The 22979-nt window shown below is 40.4% G+C and overlaps 2 protein-coding genes and 1 pseudogene across 2 annotated transcripts in view; all 3 read right to left on the reverse strand.

Annotated features, from left to right (window-relative positions):
- Positions 1-4355, reverse strand: part of HSD17B12 (hydroxysteroid 17-beta dehydrogenase 12) — a 132453-nt gene extending 128098 nt beyond the window's left edge. Inside the window, exon 1 of the mRNA XM_037522431.2 lies at positions 4062-4355. Coding sequence (XP_037378328.1) covers positions 4062-4221 — 160 coding nt within the window. The 5' untranslated portion in view covers positions 4222-4355. The remainder of the gene's footprint in view (positions 1-4061) is intronic.
- Positions 4356-11893: 7538 nt separating this feature from the next.
- LOC119254528 (cytochrome c oxidase subunit 7B, mitochondrial-like) lies at positions 11894-12263 on the reverse strand (annotated as a pseudogene).
- A 653-nt stretch (positions 12264-12916) lies between these two features.
- Positions 12917-13304, reverse strand: LOC119254314 (ubiquitin-like protein 5). Its single transcript, XM_037521424.2, has one exon. The coding sequence runs from the start codon at positions 13217-13219 to the stop codon at positions 12917-12919; it is 303 nt and encodes a 100-aa protein (XP_037377321.1). The 5' UTR covers positions 13220-13304.
- Positions 13305-22979: the final 9675 nt, after the last annotated feature.

Here is a 22979-nt window from a genome sequence, read left to right on the forward strand (position 1 = left end):
AGTGAATCCTCTCACCCCCGCATCTCTGACTTGTACCCTGGCTCTTGTATGTATAAATAAATAAATCTTTAAAAAAAATAAAATAAAATAAAAAGGCAACTACTGTCAATGGGCCCTGGTTACTCAAGTAGTCCTCAACCATTTACGGTAACTAGACCAATCCAATGCGCTTATCCATGTGTAAAAACAGAAATTATTCACAAAAACTGATTCGAGAATCTTTGGTCCTCAGAGTTTGAATAAGCTAAGCCAGTTTTGATAAACGGCTTGCCTATAGGAGAACCACACCATCTCGTGTCCTTTTCAAGTTCTCACTATTCACTGAATTAGGAAAACTATGAAATAATACAGGGGCAAATGAGTTCCACCAATATTATCTAAAGAAGCAACATTTAGAGACCTGCTAATGTAGATGTGCAGAGGGCAAAACGCTGAGGTGAAGACCCTTTGCAAAATCTAAACTCACTCCAGAGAACTGGATATTATTCAGCAGCAAAAAGCAAGCATTGAAACATGCCACAAATAAAAAAAAAAATATGAAAATATTGTGGAAAGCAAAAGAAGCCAGTCACAAAAAACTTCATTGTCCAGTTTCATTTATCTGAGATACCCAGAATGGGCAAATTAAAACAGGTAGAGTACAGATTAGGGCTCAAGACAGTGGGGCATAGGAGTTGGGGAGTAAGAGCATTGCATACTTCATGGGTAAACTGTACGGTGTATTTATTTTATCTCCATAAAGCTGTTTTAAAAAACTAGCTCATTAACAGATTAGTGGATTCTTTATTCGTTGTTGCCTGAAAGAGTATCCTCTCCATTAAATACTAAAATGAGAGCTCAGAATGCTCTCTTGAGTTTGAAGTTATAAAATATCTTGCGGCCTCCCTGGTGATGCACTGGGTTGAATATAGCACTGTGAAGCTGTCTGCAGCCTCTGCAGGATGGGTTCAATTCCCGGCCAGCCAGGGAGATACCCACATGGCACGGCAGACCTCTCCTGTCTCGCCTGCTGCTCCCCTCAGCAGTGTATTTCAGTCCATCTGCCTGTTCTGCTCCCCGCTCTGTCTCTGGTGAATCCTCTCAACCTCCCGCGCCTCTGACCTGTACTCCCGTTCTTTATAAAAATAAATAAACCTTTAAAAAAAAATCTTGGCTGTGGAAGTATAATTACCTTGCCTTTGCATCTATTATCTCCACTTTATATCAACCATTCTAAATAAACTCCAAAGATTGAAATTGCTCAAATAATTGCAAAATATACCTATGCTCAAATCAAATTCTACAGATTACATTCTTTATGGCCACAGGGGCAATGACTTGTTTTTGTTATTTAGTAAAAGCTGACCACCTTTGTTAGCAATCTCCTACTGAACACGAGCTACAGTGTGACCTTCAAACAACTGAAGCTCCACTTTCACAGGCTCTCTTTGTTTTCCTCAGACATAGGGGAAGTATCATATAACAGTGACAGACAAGAGTCTGACCTATTCAATTGGACCCATCTGCTGGGGACCTACTGAAATCAGTGTGATTCACTTGAGTGGAAATGTTACTGCAGAGAACTAGGGAAAAGAGGTGACCTAGCTCTTGATCAGGAAATGAAAGAGACAAATTAGAGTATGGGCCAAGAAATGGACAGCCTGAAAAACCTAACTAGACTAAGGACTCTGATTTAGAATCTCTGTAGTGATTGCAATGCATACCTGAATTTCTAATTTTTTTAAAGGTTCGAAGATTGAGAAAAGCTTGTATCTGATCAGTGTGCCAGATATTTTGAAAAAGGACAAAAATTTGAGGACCCTCTATCTCTGCCTCTCAAATTCCAAAATCTGACGAGAAAGTAAACATACATACTCACATGAAGAGATTTCAGAATAACAAGAATAAAAATATGCTTTAGGTATATATTACTATAGAATACCTACAATATTTAATTGATTATGGAGGGGAAGATGTTAAATATTAACAGTATAAAGTAGGTAATGCCTCCCGAACATTTAATATTTAATATTAAGATAGCAATTTTGTATGGGAGAAAACTTATTCATACTATTTATATAGAGATGTTTATTCTAAACTCATAACTTTAGTTAAGCAAATTATCTGCTTATTTTTAATTACAATTTAACCCCAATTATTCATGTGTCATCTCTGCTGGTTTGTTTTTCAAGTTATTTCAGTTTATTCTTCCAACTGATAACAAGAACCTATTTAAAATGTACTACTCTTAATTTTCTTTGTATCAAAGATTCCCTGAATTTGGAGAAATAAGGAAGTGTTTTCTTTGAAGACCTAGGTGACCACATGTAAGTAATAACTTTTGCTTAAGTACTTAAAAAGATTTTCCAACAATCCAGAGTAGACTGAACTAAAAAATATTTCCACTTTATGACATTAAGACCCTCTCTTGCTATCCCATTGTTCTAGTTCAAATTTCACTTCTAATTCTTTTAACACTTCCCTTAATTTATCAAACATTCTTCCTCTGGGACTAAATTCTTTCAATACAAACATTACTTATGAAATGACAATGTCACAACACTAGATTTTTACTATTGCCTCATAGAGGACTTGCACCCTGCGTTATCAGTCATTATGATCAATTTTAGCAGTGGGAAAAAAATTGTTACTAACATGTCTTTGCTTACAAATTACAAAACTTGATTATGCTTTCCTAAGGCCTTAGGTGTTGTGTAACTATTTCAAAATTCCACAAGCAAGTTTTCCAAACGTGACAATCAAGAACTTGGGAAAGTCAACTGAGAACTTACAACTGATTATAATTGAGTTGAGCACTTGCTTTTTCAAAGAATATTAAAAAGCAGTAAGTGACTTTTCAAAAATAAGCATCAGGGTGCTAACAGTTGCTTCACCGCATGGACAGAGAGCTCATCTATGCCTACTGACTTGAAACGTTTTCTTTTAATGTTTGTGTTGCTGTCCCAAAAGGCTAATTTATGCTTTTCCTACTAAGTTGTTGAGATTATGTTAAAAGAACAAAGTAAAGACTATATATATTTGTGTACTTTGCTTGAACCTAGTAGTTTGAAAGCAAACCCTAACCATGCCAAATTTCAATTAAATGCTTGGGGAATCGAACATTCAAGTATAAACATCAGACTGAAAAATCACATCAGAGAACTACAGCATATCACTTGGTTACAAATAAAGTTAAAAAAAAAAAAAGCAATTGACAAAAAGACAGAAAAGTAAAAAAGCAAGTCCAAAACCTCCCTTCAGGTAATTGTCCCAAACTCTCCAACCTGACCTTTGTCCTCCATTTTCAAATCCTGGACAGACAGACGAGATCCATTTGCTTAGCTTACTCCTAATGGGAATACTTTTTCCCACAAACGTCCTTCTGCAAAAAGTATTTCTATTTCTGACTTCTACCCGAAGAGTCACCGTCTGTGCAAAAGCAATAGTCCTTACTACTCATTAGGATTCCAGAACAGTTTGAGTAAGATTTTTTAAAAGATTTTGCAATGAAATTGTATAAAATAGGCCGAATTCAAGTAACTGGAGAGGTAAGATTTCAAAGAGCACAGACTTCTGAAATCCCATGTCCTTTTCCTCCATCCTCACTCCAAAAAAACAACAGAAAGCTCTGTATCCATAACACAATATCAGTATTAAAAAGCAGCGGAAAACTTTAAAAACACTCATGGGGGCGGACCTAGGTGGGCACAGTACGACTGAGAAAGCTGGAAGGCGACAGGCTGCCTCCCAGGCCACGAAACCAGGAATAGCTTAAGGACACGAGCCTCAGGGAATTCAGGCCAAATTTCTCCCGCGCCCACCCAGGCATACTAAAGATTCCCCGAGCTGGGCCCGCAGCGTATTCATTATTTTAAAACTCCACAAGCCTGGGCAGGCCAGAGCTGGCTAAAGAGGTCAGGCCGGCTCGAGGGGTGCAGGAGACTCGAGGAGGAGGAGAGGAAAGCCGGGGAGTGGAGGGCCAGGCGCTGGGCCCCGAACCGGTCAGCGCTGGCCAGGCCCGACATGAGGCCGCAGGAGCCGCTGCAGGCGCCGGGGCGCCGGCAGCGCTGGATCCGACTCACCTGCCCATTCGCCCAGCTGGGGTCCGACCCCAGGCTCGTGATCCAAAACCCAGAGCCGAAGGGCCGTGAAGAGAGAGCACGAGATGCGCAGGGCCAGGTAGGCCACGGTGCCTGCTCCCACCCAGTACAGAAAGCCGGCGGCAGGGAGAACGCGCTCCATCGCTTTCCACCAGGCCTCACTAGCTCCGTGAATTGGAGGGAAAAAAAAAAAAAAATGAATGAATCCAGGAAGAGGCGCTGGCCGTGACGGTGAGGACGACACTAATATGCGCTGCTCCTACACCTCTTTTGGCCTAAACCCCGCCCACGGCGCCATATCCCTGCCACCATTGGTGATCTCGCGTTCTCTCTGCGCGCAGCGTCTCAGCCATTGGTTGGTTCTAGTTTCGCTGCTCCGCCCACTACCCCGCCCTCATGCGTACGGCGCGGCGATTCCGTTCTGAGGAGGCTGAAGCGTACCTGCCAATCAAGACTAAGCCCCACCCAACGCGTCCCCACGCCCCCAGGATGCCGCCTGAGGGAGGCACGTCTCACCCCACCACACCGCCCAGTCCTCTCATTGGCTGCAGGGACGCTCGCTACTAAGGAAGACGGGCTCCGATTGGCCAATCGGACCAGTCTCGTTTAAGCTCGGGGTTGAATCGTAAATGGGGTCTGAGAAGCCAGTGGTGAATGGGAAGATTCTATTGTAGTAAGAAGTGGGCGTGTAGCCGTGGTTTTCTTTTCACCACAATTAAACATTTTTGTATCTGTTAAATGTGTTGTGCTCGTTCATATAAACTTTTCCGGACAGAGACTTGAAGTCTTGGGCCTTCCTGGTGCGCAAGGGGTTAAGACGCAACCTATGAAGCTTCCCCAGCCTCTGCAGCACGAGTTCGATCCCCAGGCCAGGGAGCTACCCACATGGCGCGGCAGACCTCTCCTGTCTCGCCCTCTGCTCCCCTCAGCAGTGTGTTTCAGTCAGTCTGCCTGTCTGTTCCCCATTCTGTTTCTGGTGAATCCTCTCACCCCTAGCACCACTGGTCTGTGCCCCTGTTCTTGTATGCATAAATAAATAAATCTTAAAAAAATAATTTAAAAAAGACTCGCAGACTTCTGTTTCTTCCTGCAGCTTGTTTCTGTGTTTTCATCACAGCCACCTTAGCTCTGATTACCCTCGCTATTGAGGGCCCTTTAAATACCAAACCCGCCTTTGGGCTGAGCATTCAACAAGGTGCAACATCTTGGATTCAAGGCAAATAACTTCACAGAGTCAAATCAGAATACATAATGGCAAGATGTAGGGACAGAGCTTGATAAAAAGTTTGAGGGAGGGTCTCTGTGTCTTCTCTTTAAAGGACTGCAGGGGTTTTCCCTTTGCTTTATTTCAAGGGGGGGTGGCAGGCCCTGGGGGGAGGTGGAGAAGGCAGTGGGACTGAGGGGCACAAAAGTGTGCAGTCCAAGTAGAGACATGGAAACTACAAGGCCAGTTTAAGAACTCGTGTAATGCAATAAAGTTCTTCACACAGTCCAGCCACCACATCAGCTGCTAGAGGGCCCTGGGACCCGAAGTCATGATGAATACCAGAGAAACTGCATTTTTTTCTATAATTACTCCACTTATGTCCACTTTGCTCAAACTGAATACATTGTTCCACTCATGTTTTCTTGCGCTTGAGCAATTACCTTCTTCCAGCCATATGGGGACATTCCCTTGGTTTGTGAGGAGCTGGGATACCAGGTAACCTCTGCAGTCGTGAAAGATCAAATGTCTGTGCTCTACTCTAGAGGATCCAGATGAACCTGAAGAAGATTAAGATCTTCTCAGACAGCTTAAAAACTGGTCTTGAACTCCCCTCAAACAGTCAGCCCAGAGTCCTGTCCAGTACAAGTTCTAATAAACCATGCCTGGTCTAACAAGGTCTCTGCAGCGAATTCTTACTCTAGAGGGGTAAGAACCCACTGTAATAACACTCATTCTCTCATCCTCCCTTCAAGTTTTTGCTTCTATTTCTGGCATGGGTGGGATCATAGAAGATAGGACCTAAATTCAGTCTTAGCCAGTAGGGGCTGCTGATTCAAAACTTGGGAGTTTTTTGTAAGGCAGGAAACAGGCATACTACTACTAAGGGGTCAACAGCTCAACATGTCTTGAAGCTAAAGGCATATTTTATCATATTTTCCAGTCTTATCTCTTCCTGCCCAACTCCCATATTTTCCCTCACTATGAGATCAATTAGGTATAACCCTGAGGCTGTTACGGTTCGTAATAAACTGTCAATTGTCCAGCAGATTTAACTATGCAATTGAACAGGAACCACATTTTGTTTTAATTAAATTTGATACCTTTGGTTGGGGCTGCCTCGCCAATTCAACCAATTCAAACGAAATCTCGCAACTGCCCTCTCAGTTAAGCCAAAATAATGTTTTTATGTTTCAAGGTCACTTTGCACTCTGAAAGGTCCCAGCTATCCTCATCTCCTCAAAATCTTTCCTGGAATTATCATTTATGTAGAAATAATGACTTCTTTCTTAATTCAGCCACAGCAAATGTATAGAAAGCTTCAAGGCCCGGGGAGGCAATGAATGAACTAACAATATGAAATTGCAGTCACTTGCCAGAAGGCCTCCCACCTGGAGTTCCCACAAAGCACTGAAACTCATGGGAGTCATTCCCCTTGACATGGGTGCCCTTCCACACTGCAGGAGGAATGGCAAGAGCTCCAACTGCACCTCTTCATTTCTTTACATGGTCTCCCTATGGGATTTTATCCAGTGCCTAGGTTTGTATGCTAATGACTTCCAAATATCTGTACAGAGCTTCGGATTCACCCGCCCACTCAACATCCTCGCTCATACACAAAATAACCACCTCAAACCTGTTCAAACATGTTCAAGAAACATGTCAAACCAGAACTCTAACACCAACGTACATGTGTGCATGCACACAAACTCATGCACGCATGCTTTCCCTTCCCCTCTCCCCATCTATACTAATGGCACCACTATTTACCCTCTTTCTAAAGCCCAAAACCTAGAGGTCAATCTTGATTCTTTCCTATTATCAAATCCGATGCTTCAGTAAGTCTTGTTACTCTATTTCCAAAATACATCTTGACTACTTCTCCCCACTTTTCCTTAAGAACCTCATACCCAAATCACAAGTATTTGATGCCTGGAATATGGCCATAGTCTCCTAATTAGTCTCCCTGAAATCTATCTTGGTGTTTGTTCTCACACAGGGTTTGTTTCATCTTTTTTTTTTTTTTAAGTATATTAGATATCATGTCTTCCTTTCAAATCCTTTTAAGACCTTTGTATCACATTAAGAACAAAATCTCCCGAGACTACTTGATGTGTCCTGACCTCTCCAACAGCAGGGACACCCTCCCTAGGGATCGTTTGTTTCCACCCACACTTCTTGCGGTTCCTCAATAAGTCAAGTTCATTCCAGTCTCAAAGAACTTCTATTTCTTGTCCCTGCTTCCTGTAACCTCTTACCTTCTATTTCCCAAGTCTTGCTTCTTTATTTTATTTTTTAAGATTATTTATTTATGCATACAAGAAATGGGGTACAGGCCAGAGTTGTTGGGGGGTGAGAGGATTCACCAGAGGCAGAGTGGTGAACAGAACAGGCAGAATGACTGAAATACACTGCTGAGGGGAGCAGCAGGTGACACAGGAGAGGTCTGCCTCGCCATGTGGGTTTCTCTCTGGCTGGCCAGATATCGTGCTGCAGAGGCTGCGGATTGCTTCCTAGCGCGGTGCTCAACCCCTTGCACCACCAGGGAGGCCCTCCTTTATATTATTTAGGCTTTTTACTTAGAGTGGTTTTGTCTGACTCCCCTACATAAGATCCCAAATAGCCTCTCCTTTTCCCTGTCACTAAGCTTTTACCCTAATTTGTTCTCCTTATAATACTTAACGCTTCCAAAGTTTATTTGGTTTTTGTCCATCTTCCCAATAGAAGTTCATGAGAACAGTGACCTTTTCTTATTCATCACAGTATCTTTACCTATGTACCTAAGAGTAACTGACACTTAGGTGTGTGATAGAGATCACAGAATGAATGATAGTCTAGGAATAGTCTAGTGAGAGAGACAGATATTAAGCAAACATCCAACTAAATATATGTTTAAAATTGTAGTAAGTACTACAAAGAAAAGAGCTTAAGGAAAGAGGACCTAATTATTTTTTAAAGATTTATTTTTATTTATTTATGCATACAAGAACTAAGGTATAGGCCAGAGGAGCAGGGAGTGAGAGGAGTCACTAGAGACAGAGTGAGGAGCAGAACAGGCAGATCCACTGAAACACTGCTGAAGGGAGCAGTGGGTGAGACAGAAGAGGTCTGCCACGCCATGCAGGCCAGTGGCATCGAACTGGTTAAACTGGCCGCATGGCTGGCATTAATGTGATAGCGCTGAGAGTTAAGGCAACATAAAAAAAAAAAAAATTGTAAGGAACAGTAGAAGAATCTGTAAATATTTGGCTGCTACACAAATAACATACTCAGACACAACCACATTGGATTTCAGTCTCATTTATTTAAAAGATTGAAAGTTCAGACCTAGTCTTTAATAAGGGAAAATATGTAAAGCAGCAATGTTGCATCATCTTAGTATACAAGTATTTCCATTTAATTTTAATTCATTTTCAGGACTTCTGTACATTTTAATTTAATATTTTCATAATGAAATAAGAAATATTTTAATATAATGAGAGAAAGTTTCTTTCTTTTTTTAAAAAAAAAATTTATTTGGCCTCCTCGGTGGTACGGCGGTTGAGCACTGGGTTGCAAAGCTGCCCACAGCCTCTGCAGCGCTGGTTCAATCCCCAGCGGCTGGCGAGGGTCCCACATGGCATGCAGAGCTCTCCTGCCGCACCCGGTGTTCCCCTCAGCAGTGTCCTCTGACTATCTGCCTGTTCTGTTCCCCGCTCTGGCTCTGGTGAATTCTCTCACTCTCCCGCGCTTCTGACTATACCCAGTGCTTGTATAAATAAATAAACAAATAAATAAATAAATCTTTTTTAAAAAAAGTTTTATTTATTTTTGCAGGCCAGAGGTGTAGGGGATGAGAGGATTCACCAGAGACAGAGTGGGGAACAGAACAGGCAGACTGACTGAAATTCACTGCTGAGGGGAGCAGCGGGCGAGACAGGAGAGGTCTGCTGTGCCATGTGGGTTGCTCCCTGGCTGGCCGGGGATCGAACTTGTGCTGCAGAGACTGAAGAAAGCTTCATAGTGGTGAGACTTAACCCCTTGCGCCACCAGGGAGTCCTCTGAAAGAAATTTTCTTAATTAGGGAATTTCATATAAGAATACCATTATAACAAAGTTGAATCCTTCCTTTGTAAAATAAAACTCACATATTTTTAACAGTTTCGTCCTCTTCTAGCTCATCTTCATTTAAGCATAATCCAAAATATAGCACTTGCTTTCTCCTTAAAGTTCAGTTGAGGAGGTATTCAATCCTAGGGTTAAAAAAAAAAAATAATAGCATGATAAACAAACCAACTTTTTTGGAACCCAAAATCTCTATCAATCAGAAAGTGGGAGATTTGGGCCTCCACGGTGGCACAGCGGTTGAGCGCTGGGTTGTGAAGCTGCCCGCAGCCTCTGCAGTGCCGGTTCGATCCCCGGCTGCTCCCCGGCCACCAGGTGAGGGTCCCACATGGCGCGCAGACCTCTCCTGCCGCCCGCTGCCCCCGTCAGCACTGTACTTCGGTCCTTCTGCCTGCTCTGCTCCCCACTCTGGTGAATTCTCTCACCCTTCCGCGCTTCTTACTGTACCCAGTGCTTGTATGCATGTATGTATAAATCAATCAATCAATCAATCAATCAATAATTCTTAAAAAAAAAAGTGGGAGATTTCCAAAAAGTCAGGATTTAAGTCTCACTGCTATCAAGCTGTCACCAGTCACTGCAATCTGAGTTCAATCCCCAGCCAGGGAGGTGACCCACATGACACAACAGACCTCCCCTGCCTCACCTGCTGCTCCCCTTGGCAGTGTATTTCAGTGAATCTGCCTGTTCTGCTCCCCACTCTATCTCTGGTGAATCCTCTCACACACACCCATCTCTGGCCTACACCCCAATTCTTATATGCATAAATAAATTAAAAAAATTTAAAGTCAATATTTGCTTTGTTAACAACATTATCATAGAAAGGAATGTTAACATCTATTAGGTTTCCATACTGCATTATCATTTTCTAAGCAATTTCACATACATTATTACATTCAAACATCATAATAATACCCTGATTTTTCCAACAAGAAAACAGTCCTTTAAAATGAATTTCTTCCTTAAGAATCATTCTGGTATTATGGGTCCAGTTCTAGAATCAGGGTGTCTGCACTGGAAATCTAAGACTCTTTCCACTCTCTCACCTACTATGCAAGCTCACATTTCATGTAAACTTCTGTAAACATATAAAACAATGGCCAGTAATTTTGAAACAAGTGATTAGAACTAGTTTTAATATTTTATTTTTAGTTTCAAAAGCTCATAGAAGTATATAAAATGAAAAGAATCCCAAACCATCTGTTATTCACACTAGCCACAGCTGGCTGTTTGGAGAGCATAATTCCATATTTTTCTTTTCTTTTTCCCTCAGTTTGATCAAGTTATGGATTATAGCACTGTATAAGTTTAAGGCACACGGCCTAATGGTTCGACTTACATATATTGTGAAATGATGACTACAGTAGTTAATATCCATTAACTCATATAAATACAAAAGAGAAAAAAGTGATTTTTTTCCTTGTGGTGAGAACTTTTTTTTTTTAAGATTTATTTATTTATGCCTGCAAGAACTGGGGTGTAAGCCAGAGAGAGGTGTTAGGGGAGTGAGAGTATTCACCAGAGAGTGGGGAGCAGAACAGGCAGATGTACTGAAATACACTGCTGAGGGGAGCAGCAGAAGAGATAGGAGAGGCCTGCTATGCCGAGTGGGCAACTCCCTGGCTGGGGATGAAACTTGTATCACTTTTGTAGTGACTGGCTGATAGCTTGATAGCACTGTCTTTACCCCCTGTGCCACCAGGGAGGCCCCTTATGGTGAGAACTCTTATGTTCTACTTTCTTAACATTTTTTAAATATAACGGACAACAGCGTTAACTAAAGTTATTGTGTTATACATTACATCCCTGGGACTTAATTAAGCCTGGAAGTCTGTGCCTTTTGAGAAGTCTTTCTATATGAGATTAATTTCTCTTCTTGAGCTTCCTTCTGAAGGTGTCAACTTTTGGCCAATGTGGACTGAACAGAATCCTGCTTTATATATCTAGGGTCCATTAAGTACAAAATGAACTGAGCACATCAAAAAGAGATTAATTTACTACACAAATCTTTAAATCACCTACTTTTGGGCCTCCCTGGTCGTGCAGGGGTTAAAGTCTCAACACTATCAAGCTATCACAGCCACTGCAGCATGAGTTCCATACCTGGTGAGGGAGCTACCCACATGGCACAGCAGACCTCTCCTGTCTCACCCACTGCTCCCCTCAGCAGTGTATTTCAGTAGATCTGTCTGTTCTGCTTCCCACTGTCTTTGTTGAATACTCCCCCCCCACCCCCCAACTTCAAGACAGTTCTTACATGCATAAATAAAAATAATTTAAAAAAAAATAGAAAACCATTTTTAAAATAAATTAATCACCTACTTTCATCTTCATAATGAAAGTGGATTAATAATGTGGGCTGTACAAAGGATTATTGGCAAGTACTCATTCAGATATACATTGTTTAAACTTGGTTTGAAGGATCTCAAATATACATTCACTAACTGATGTAACAAACAGGTATTAAGTCTCTCCTTTATAAGCATCACTGTTTTTTTTTTTTGAAAGTTTCAAATGTACTTTATTTCCTTAGTAATGCCATATTTTAATGGATACAGTGTTTTTACTTGGCATCAATTATAAGTTGATTTTGAAACAATTCAGTGTTACACCGGCTGGGATGATTACTGATCTCTCCATTCCTTTGGGGTGACTCTGCCAACAGGGGACAGGTTCCATTCTACTCCAATTTGTGTTGCTGTATATGTCTACACAGCAACACAAAAAGCAGTTCCACTAGCTAATACTGCATTACCATATTTGTCATGGAAATCAGGTGTCCGTTTCTGGTGGCTCTGTCTTGCCATCATTTGCTGAATGTTTTGAACTTGGAGATGATTTAGTGTGTTTTTGGCCAAGAGAAACATCTTAAAGTTGAAGAGAGAACTGTGGCAACTGCAGCAGCTGGTGCAACTCCAAGTCTAGTACCCTTGTGAAGTGTTTTATTTATTTTTTATTGAGGCAACATGGGCTGACAACCTTGTATATGGTTTAAGAGTACAGGTCCACACCACCTCAAATATATGTTACCACACCCACCACCAAAGCATATTGTTTTCTAAGTATAAAGCTAAATGATATACACAACATACACACACCATTTTAAAAGTAAAAACTGATACCACAATTTAACCTTTTTCTCCTCTCAATATGTAATTAAAAGACCATAGTGAAATGTTGACATATCTCTGTTACATAGTAACTGGATTTCTTGCATCAGCAGATCTAATCATCATTACAACCTTATCCCAAATAATCTATCAAAAAAAAAGTGTCATGGTGAACAAATCAGTTTAAAAGTAGGTGAAAGGGAAAGTAAACTGTAAACTAATATTTTGCCAACATCATAAGTCCAGCCACAAGGAACAAAACTTTAGGGCGGTTATGCAAAAAAATTTAACGATATGGTGAAATTTTCTTCATCTGAATGCTTATTTTTTTTAAAGATTTATTTATTTATTTATTTATTTATTTATTTATTTATTTTATTTATTTTTGCAGTATCTGAGTTTTCATTAACATGAGTTTTTTAGAAACAAGCATCCATACCAGTAAGGGTGAGGAGAGGAGGGGAAAATGGGCAGGGCAGGGCAAAGGGAAGGATTCTGTTGTATTGGTAATAAAGCTCCAGATTCATCCCATCATGGATTTCATAGTCCCCCAGAGACATATGGTCCTTGAAAATCGTGTACCATTTCTTCAAAACAATCTTATTCCAACGGGTACCAGTTTGGGCTGCGATCAGCTTCTTAAGGTCCCCGATGGTGTCATCCGTGTTGCACTTGACGCGGACCTTCTTCCCCAGTCGGTCGTTCCAGACAACCTCGATCATTCTGTCGGGTCCTCGAATAGTCTGGAAGCAGCCTACGCCACAACCTCCTCGAACGCAGAGAAGGGACCAAAAGTTGACGCTGAGAACCAGACTATTTATTTATTTATACAAGCACTGGGTACAGTTAGAAGCGCGGGAGGGTGAGAGAATTCACCAGAGCCAGAGCGGGGAGCAGAGCAGGCAGAAGGACCGAAGTACACGGCTGAGGGGAGCAGTAGGCAGCAGGAGAGGTCTGCGCGCCATGTGGGACCCTCCTCCAGTGGCCGGGGAGCAGCCGGGGATCGAACCGGCGCTGCAGAGGCTGTGGGCAGCTTCGCAACCCAGCACTCAAGGGCTGCGCCACCTGGGAGGCCCTGATTACTTAATTTTAACAATAGCCTCAGGATTTGGCATCTTTACTCATCTTTTTTTTCCCTACAATTTCTAGTTACTTTAATTTCTACTGCTTCTGCCTAGTTCTTTTCTTTCTTCCTTTTTTTGGTCAATATATTCAACACATACAAAAGATTACATAAAATATGTTAGTTATAAAGCATAATATAATGAAAAATCTAAACTTAACACCCAACTCAAGAACCAAAAAAAACCCCAAAATTTACCCTATCCCATCCTCCAGGTAAGCAAAGTCCTAAAAATTGTACACATCTACTTGTATATACACATATGTGTATATATACATGTTTGTGTACACAATATATTTTAAATATATATTATTACACATTTACATGAAATAATAATATACTGTTTAGTTTTGCCTTTATGTACATTATACATGTAAGAGCCTCACATTGGATCTAGACACAGACATAGACTTAAAGTAAATGGCTGGAGCAAGGTATGTAAAGCCAACAGCAGTGATAAAAGCAAGAATTACTATTCTCAAATCTAATAAATTAATCTTACAGCAAAAAAAAAAAAACTAGTAGCAAAGGTAGGCACTATATAATGATCAAGAAGACCATTCATGGGGCCTCCCGGGTGGCACATGAAGCTATCTGCAGCCACTGCAGCACAAGTTGGATCCCCAGCCAGGGAGGTGACCCACATCGTGCAGCAGACCTCTCCTGACTCACCCGCTACTCCCCTCAAGCAGTGTACTTCAGTCAATCTGCCTGTTCAGTCAATCTGTTCTGTTCCCCACTCTGTCTCTGGTGAATCCTCTCACCCCCCACACCTCTGGCCAGTATCCCAGTTCTTGTATGCATAAATAAGTAAATCTTTAAAAAAAAAAAAAGAAAAAGAAGACAATTCATCAAGAAGACAAAACTCTCATCTATATTTCCACATCCAACACAGGTGCACCCAAATATATAAAACAACTATTAATTCTCAAATTGTGTTGTTTTGCTAATCCTTTACATAATTATCTAAATTTGGGGGTATAGCTTCACACCTCCTATGTGCATATGCTTCACTAACCTTCCATCAAAGTTCCAGTGCTAATACCTTGTCACATTCCCTCCTTTATTCCCTCCTTCCTCCATCCACTCTGGCAACCAGCATATTTTTCAGTCTAAGGATCATTTTTTGTTGTGTAATGCCAGCTTATTTTCACTGTTTTTTTTTTTTAATATATATATTCTGCGAATGAGTGAAACTATTCAGTAACTGTCTTTCACTTTCTGACTTATTTCACCCATCCATTTTGCCTCCAAAAGGCACTAGTTCATCTTTTTAAATAGCTCAGTAGTAATCTTTGAGTGTATATACCACAGTTTATCCAGTTGTCTATTGATGGACATTTAAGTTAGGCTGGTTCCAAGACTTCACAAAAATGAAAAAATACAGCTATGAATACAGGCATGCATGAATCTTCTTTTATTAGTGTCTTCATATTCTTTGGGTGAAAACCTAATAGAGGTATTGCTGGATCACACAGTACTTCCATTTCTCTTTTTTAAAGAGTTATTTATTTATGCATAAAGACTTATTTATGCAAGTGCTGGGGTGTAGGCCAGATATGCAGGGGGTGAGAGGTTTCACCAGAGACAGAGTGGGGAACAGAACAGGTGGACTGACTGAAATACACTGCTGAGGGGAACAGCGGGCAAGACAGGAGAGGCCTGTTGTGCCATTTGGGTCACCTCCCTGGCCGGGAATTGAACTTGTGCTGCAGTGGCTGCAGATAGCTTCATAGTGCTGTGTCTTAACCCCTTGCGCCACCAGGAAGGCCCTCCATTTTTATTTAAGGACTCTCCATACCATGTTCCATAGAAACTGTACTAAATTACAGTACAGTAATTACTCAATTACTACCAATAAAGGATGAGTGTTCCCTTTTCTCCACATTCTCACCATTTGTTGTTTCCAGTCTTTCTGATATAGCCCGTTCTCACAGGGGTGCAGTCACATCTCATGGCTTTGATTTGCATTTCCCTTATAATCAGTGATATTGAACATTTTTTTTTAGGGATTTTTAAATTTATTTATTTATACAAGCACTGGGTACAGTCAGAAGCGAGGGAGGGTGAGAGAATTCACTAGAGCCACAGCAGAGAACGGAACAGGCAGACTGACGAAATACACTGCTGAGGGGAGCAGCGGGCGTAGCAGGAGAGGTCTGCATGCCATGTAGGACCCTCACCGGCGGCCGGGGATCGAACCGGCGCTGCAGAGGCTGCGGGTAGCTTCGCAGTCCAGCGCTCAACCGCTGCGCCACCAGGGGAGGCCCAGATATTGAACATTTTTTCCATGTGACTGGAAGCCATTATGTCTTCTTTGAAGACCTGTTTATTTAGAACTTTTGCCCATTTTGTGATTGAGTTGTTTGCTTTTTTGGTGAGCTGTAAGTTCTTTATATATTTTGGAAATTAATGATGTGTGATGTGCAAATATCTTCGCCCAGTCCTTAGATTGTGTTTGTTTTTGTGGCGGTTTCTTCCCCAGTACAAAAGCTTTATAATTTGAGGCTTGAAGGGAGGCTGACTTAAGGGCACATGCCCAGGAGGTTTGTGTGCAGAGGGAGGAGCAGAACTGGGGTGTCTACTTGCCTTGTGGGACTTTGATGGGGAGGGCATTTTGCCTCTTGGGATGTGGGCTGTTTGCAACAACCCACGCACCTGCCAAATCCAGCAGTCATTTTTCTTACACACCTATCCCCTACATACCAGGGGACCTATACTCCAGGTCAAAGAGACCTGGGGGTTCAAATTCTGCCACTCAATTGATGTGTGACCTTAGAAAAATGCTTGACTTCTCTGAGCCACACAAAAACTATTAAATGGGGATTTTTTGCCTACCTCTCAAGAGTTTGAAAAATTAAAATAAGATTATAGTTGAAGGCACTGTCCCAGATTCAGCAAAATGCCAGGCAGTTAGAATCAACTGTGGTTAGAGGCAGGGGGCGGGGGTGCAAGGAAGGAAAATTTAGGGAGGGAAGTCCACTGGAGTCCCATCCTGGCACGATTCTCTCAGTAGCTGTGTGACCTCAGGCAGGGGTTTTAATCTCTGAGGGTCTGTTTTTATCTTTAAAATGAGGGAAATTATGTTCGGGCAAAGGGTTGTTTAAAAAAAAAAAAAGCTTTATAATTTGATGTAGTTCCATTTGATTATTTTTGGTTTTGTTTTCCTTGTCACTGGAATTCCCAAAGGCATCTCTGTGGTTGATGTCCAGGAGTATGTCATCTATGTTTTCTTTTAAATGTTTTATGATTTCAGGTCTTATGTGCAAGTCTTTAATCCATTTTGAAATCACTTTGGAGTATGGAGTTAAATAATGAGCTAGATTCCCCCTTCCCACTTTTTTTTTTTGCATGTGGCTGTCCAAGTTTCTAAATCATTTGTGGTTAAAGAAATTTTGTTTTTTACATTGTATGGTCATGCACCTTTGTTAAAAATTAACCGTCTATATTTGTGTGGGTTTTATTTTTGGGCTCTTTATCCCATTGATCTATTTCTGTTTTTTTGTTTAAATACCATACTGTCTTGATTACTATCATTTTGCAGTATAGTCTAAAGTCAGGGCATGTGATACCTCCATTTTTCTTCTCTTTCAGAAATACTTTGCCTATTCATGATCTCTTGTGGTTTCATATACATCTTATGTTTATCCTACTTCCTTGAAAAATATTGGGACTTTTATAGGTAATATGCTGAACTTATAAATTGTTTTACATAATAGTCATTTTAATGATTTTTTTTTCCCATTCCATCAACACAGGCTATCTTTCCTTTTTTTTTTTTTAAAGAGGCATGTATTATTTGTTTGTTTGTTTATACATGCACTGGGTACAGTCAGAAGCGCGGGAGGGTGAGAGAATTCACCAGAGCCAGAGCGGGGAGCAGAGCAGGCAGAAGGACCGAAGTACACTGCTGAGGGGAGCAGCGGGCGGCAGGAGAGGTCTGCGCACCATGTGGGACCCTCCTCCAGTGGCCGGGGAGCAGCCGGGGATCGAACAAGTGCTGCAGAGGCCGCAGGCAGCTTCGCAACCTAGCGCTCAACCACTGCGCCACTGGGGAGGCCCCTATCTTTTTTTTTTTTTTTTGGCATCATTTTATTTCTTATGACAGTGTCTTAGAGTGTTCAGTATATAATACTTTACCTCCTTTGTTAAGTCTACCCCCAGGTATTTTATCCTTTTTGATGCAATTATAAATGGGATTCTTTTCTTAATTTTTCTTTCTTCTAATCATTATTTGCATATAAAAATACAATTGAATTTTTGTGTATTTATTTTATATCCTGCCACTTTACCCATTAGTTCTAGTAGTTTTGTAGGATTTTGGTGTCTTTTGGATTTTCTATGTATATTATTATGTCATCTGTAATTTGAATTCTTTTCTATGTCTTTTTTCTTGCTTACTTGCCCTGGCTAGGAATTCCAACACTATGTTGACTATCAGCAGTGAGAGTGGACATCCTTGTTGTGTTCCTGATAGTAGGGGGGAGTACTTCTTCAAAACTGAGTTTGATGTTAGCTGTAGGTTTGCTATATATGACTTTTAGTATGTCATGCTGTTCCTTTTATTCCCATTTGATTTTTTATCCTCTGAACTTCTCTGATCACTAATGAGTTTGAGCATATCCTCTGTACTTGCCTCTTTGGTTGGTTTCCTCTTCCAAAAACTGCCTATTCATAACCTTCGTACATTTTTCTATTGGGGTTCTTGCTTTTGGTCTGATGATCTAGGTATTCATGGTTGTATTATAAATACTAGCATCTTATCAGATTTAAACATGTAAATATATTCTCCTGTATTATCACTGATTATAAATTATAAAACACTGTTTCCCCAGTAATAGTTTCAGTTTTCTACTGATGCATAACAAAGCACCCCAAACCTCAGAAGCTTAAAACAAGCCATTTTATTTTGCTCATGATTTTATGGAACAAAAAGTCCCTTTTGGAAAGGGCTCCACTGAGTGGCTCGTTTGATTTATATGATAATGGTCAAGGCAGCTGGGGCTGGAGGATCCATTTCCAATATGGTTTCTTCATTTACAGGTCTGGTTCCTTAGCGCTGCTGAGTCTTTCCATTTGATGCTTCATCTTTTAGGGTCTCTTTATATGATTTTGCTCAAAACATAGTGGTTTCAGGGTAATTGCACTGTTTATATAGTGGCTGGCTTCCAACAGGCATTAACCAGAAATTGTGAGGCCTAGTAAAAGCAACACCTAGAACTGGCTTATCAGCATTTCTATCTTATTCCTTGGTAAAATAGTCAAAGGGCCTACCTACAACGTGTTGACAGTATGATGACAATGACAACACTGCATTGCAGAAGAAGTGAGCCAGGAAATACTGCTGTGGTCATCTTTGGAAAACATAATCTATCACATAATTTAGAGACTTTTTTTTTCTTTTCTGAATTGTCAAATTATAGCTTAGACCTTCTATTTTTTCCTAGTGATTAATAAAAACCATATAACAAACTCAAAATCTTTTACATTTACAAAAATTATGTTTCTTTTCATTTTTCTTCTCAGAGAGAGTAGAAGTCAGTTTTATTTACTATTCGTTTCCTCTTAAAATATTTTGTTGGGTTGAAAAAATTATTTAAACCTGTATATCTCAAAAATATGAGGTATATTACAGGACCTTATCAAGGAATAAGCCATTTCGTAAATATTTTAAAATTAAACCCCTACATGACAAGTTCAAATTCTAAAGTAAAATAATATGAAATGGTACAGAAAAGTTAAAAAAAGATGTCTTCATTTTAAGTCTCTAATACAATGGGTCATTTTTCCCACTTATAATCTCCACATACTGTAAACGATTGGTTAATACTAAAATTCAAAGAAACAAGTTAACTACTTTTTTTTTTTATAGAGGCATGTTTTATTTATTTATTTGTTTGTTTGTTTTGTTTATACATGCACTGGGTACAGTCAGAAGCGCGGGAGGGTGAGAGAATTCACCAGAGCCAGAGCGGGGAGCAGAGCAGGCAGAAGGACCAAAGGACACTGCTGAGGGGAGCAGCGGGCGGCAGGAGCAGTCTGTGCGCCATGTGGGACCCTCCTCTGGTGGCCGGGGAGCAGCCGGGGATCGAACCGGCGCCGCAGAGGCTGCGGGCAGCTTCACAACCCAGGGCTCAACCGCTGCGCCATCGGGGAGGCCCAAGTTAACTACTTTTGATATATATTTTTTTAAAAAGTCCCTGTCCCCTTAAAAAAGTCTGTAAAAACATTTTAAAATTCAGAAACTAGTATTTCAAAGTTTAAAAATACTATGGAATTGGCTTACAAATAATTTTTAGATTAGCTAACAGATACAGAACTATTTTTTTCAGTTATTTTATGTGAATTCAAGTGCTTATATTATCTTAGTAAAATTTTCAAATGTATTTCATGAATGTGTCAGGCAAGAAGTACAGCTATCTTCAAGTAAAACTTGCCTGAAAATGCCAAGTTATATATTTCTTCACTAACTAAAGGCTGTTAATAACAGAAAATTAAACTAAAGTCATATATATTCTAGATTGTTTTGCAAGTCAAATTCTGACATTTGTGCTGGGGCTACTGCCCAGTAGAGCAGAGATAATATACTCTGTCTCTAAAACACATGTAAGAAAAATCAAAATAAAATTCATCATTATATAAAAATGTAATTCGACAAGAATGACTATATTTAAAGCAATGTCCTTGTAATGACTATTTTAGGTGAAAGTGGTTTTTCAAAGTTATAGCACATAATTTGGAAAAGAAATCCAAAATAAAAAAAAAGTCATATAAGTTTTAGAACCACATAGGCACACTCAGAGGGAAAGTCGAACAAAAAGAAAATAAGACAGGCAGAGGGCAAAACGCAATGATCTTCTTAAGGACTTCTGACACTTTTTAAGATACAGAGAGAATCCTTGTAAGTGGCAAGATATATGCATATGGTCTTGTTTTCTTTCCAAAAGAAATGGATTCATATCTTTTAATCAAAAGTATTTTGAAGTAACGACTAGTTTGCTGTTTGCTGAGTCTTAGCCATAAAAATTAAATGACTAAAACTCTGACTTCAAAAAATGAGAGCCCAGAAGAGCACAGATAATGTATTCTGTCCCTAAAACACATGCAGGAAGAATCAGAAAATAAAATTCATCACTGACAAGCATGGAAAAAACTTTAAATACCTTTCCTCTTTCTCCCAGAAACTTTTTTATCCCCTAGGAAGGTGGAGGAGAGAGGGTGAATGTACACTTCATATTTAAGAGTATTATAATCTGAAAAGAAACATATTAAACAAATTAAATATATTAAATTAAGAAAACAAACACATGTAAGTGCACAAAGTACAATCAACCATTCTTCAAATAACAGATAGGAACAAGGACCAAGTTTTGAGAGTGTGTTTTGTTGTCTTGAATATACAGTTTTACCATCCACAAACATTCACAGGTATAGAAACACATTAATAAAAAATGCTTACTTTTCTGCAGCGTGAACAGTTATGAACAGGGAAATAAGAGGTTAGAAAGGACTTGGGCAAAGACCGATAAATAGATATTCCTTTTCAGCTACCTCTTACCCCAAGTGTTTCCAAATTTTGGCCACAATCTAAAATGAAAACTTAAGTTTTTGTTTTCTTCCAAAATTCCATTACAGGCAAACCTTGAAGACACTGAGTATTCATTTCCAGGCAACCATAATACAGTGAGTCACGTGAATTTTTTGGTTTCCTAGAGCTTCTACAAGCAATGTTTGCACTACACTGCAGTTTATTAAGTGTGCAATAATAGCCTTATATTCAAACAAATGCACATATCCTAATTAAATGTAACAGAGACAAGAAGTAAGCACAAGCTGTGGGATAAACGGCACCAACAGACTTGCTCTGTTTCGGGCTCGGGGCTGCCACAAACCCCTGATTTGTAAAATACGCACTATCTGTGAAGAACAATAAAGCAAAGCACAATAAAACAACGTATGACCATATTTGGAAGTAAGTTTGTGTTTCTGTTTTGAATGAGCACCAAAGCCAATGGCTTTCATTTATAACATTTAAATCAATAAAGTTACCTTTTGGTGTTATGTCTCATAGCAAGGAATTTTATCAAAATCACATAAAGCCTACCTTTCAAAAAGACAGTTTTTGACACACATATGAAATATGCACATATAAGCTTCTCCAGAAGACTGTGGATCTTACCACATATTTTTCTAAAACTACAGCTGACATTATGTACTACAAGCAAGACATTTCACGGGCCTCCCCGGTGGCGCAGCGGTTAAGCGCTGGGTTGCAAAGCTCCCCGCGGCCTCTGCAGCTCCGATTCGATCCCCAGCTGCTCCCCAGCCACCAGAGGAGGGTCCCACATGGCGCGCAGACCTCTCCTGCCGCCAGCTGCTCCCCTCAGCAGTGTGCTTCTGTCCTTCTGCCTGCTCTCCTCCCCGCTCTGGCTCTGGTGAATTCTCTCACCCCCCTGCGCTTCTGACTGTACCCAGTGCATGTATAAACAAACAAATAAATAACCAAATAAATAAATAAAATACATGCCTCTTTAAAAAAAAAAAAAAGAAGACATTTCACACCAGCAGCAAAACTGAGTAAGAGACACAAAGCAGAATAGAAAATATAAGCCTTGGGGATTACATGTTAGAATTCTTGGGGATAAGACCTCATCATTTTGTGGAGACGTGTTTACTTATGAAACTTCAAAAGTGTTCTTTGCAGGGCCTCCCCAGTGGCACAACAGTTGAGCGCTGGGTTGCGAAGCTGCCCACAGCCTCTAGCACTGGTTCAATCCCCGGCTGCTCCCCGTCCACCGGAGGAGGGTCCCACATGGCACGCAGACCTCTCCTGCCGCCTGCTGCTCCCCTCAGCAGCGTACTTCGGTCCTTCTGCCTGCTCTGCTCCCCGCTCTGGCTCTGGTGAATTCTCTCACCCTCCTGCGCTTCTGACTGTACCCAGTACTTGTATAAATGAATAAATAAATCTTTAAAAAAAAAAAAAAGTGTTCTTTGCAGAAGCAGAGATTAAGTATCTCTACCCTAATCGAAGTATTCACTCTCAAAGCACTCATGAACCATTTATTTAGCTTAACGCACATTAAATAGCAACTTGGCAACTAAAAATTTATGCACCTTCTTTGAAAGCAAATTATTATGGTTCAACACATCTACAAACTCTAGCCATCCAGTTTTCCTAAAATACAAAACCAACTCACCAGTTCTTTACCACATCACCTAACAAAAACAAATATGGACAAAACAAATTTATCATTAATATAAGTTTCCCACTCTTCGTTCAGCTAACCACCGAAGACACACTGGAGTCAGGTGAGATGGAAGGACAAGGCAATGGTATTAGTCAATCAAACCTATAGTCC

Source organism: Talpa occidentalis, unplaced genomic scaffold (genome assembly GCF_014898055.3).
Source record: "Talpa occidentalis isolate TD23 unplaced genomic scaffold, MPIMG_talOcc4v2.1 talOcc4.3, whole genome shotgun sequence".
Classification (NCBI taxonomy): domain Eukaryota; kingdom Metazoa; phylum Chordata; class Mammalia; order Eulipotyphla; family Talpidae; genus Talpa; species Talpa occidentalis.

Bases quoted from the DNA above. Each gene is read 5' to 3' on its own strand.
- LOC119254314 (XM_037521424.2), bottom strand. From the start codon at position 13,219: ATGATCGAGGTTGTCTGGAACGACCGACTGGGGAAGAAGGTCCGCGTC.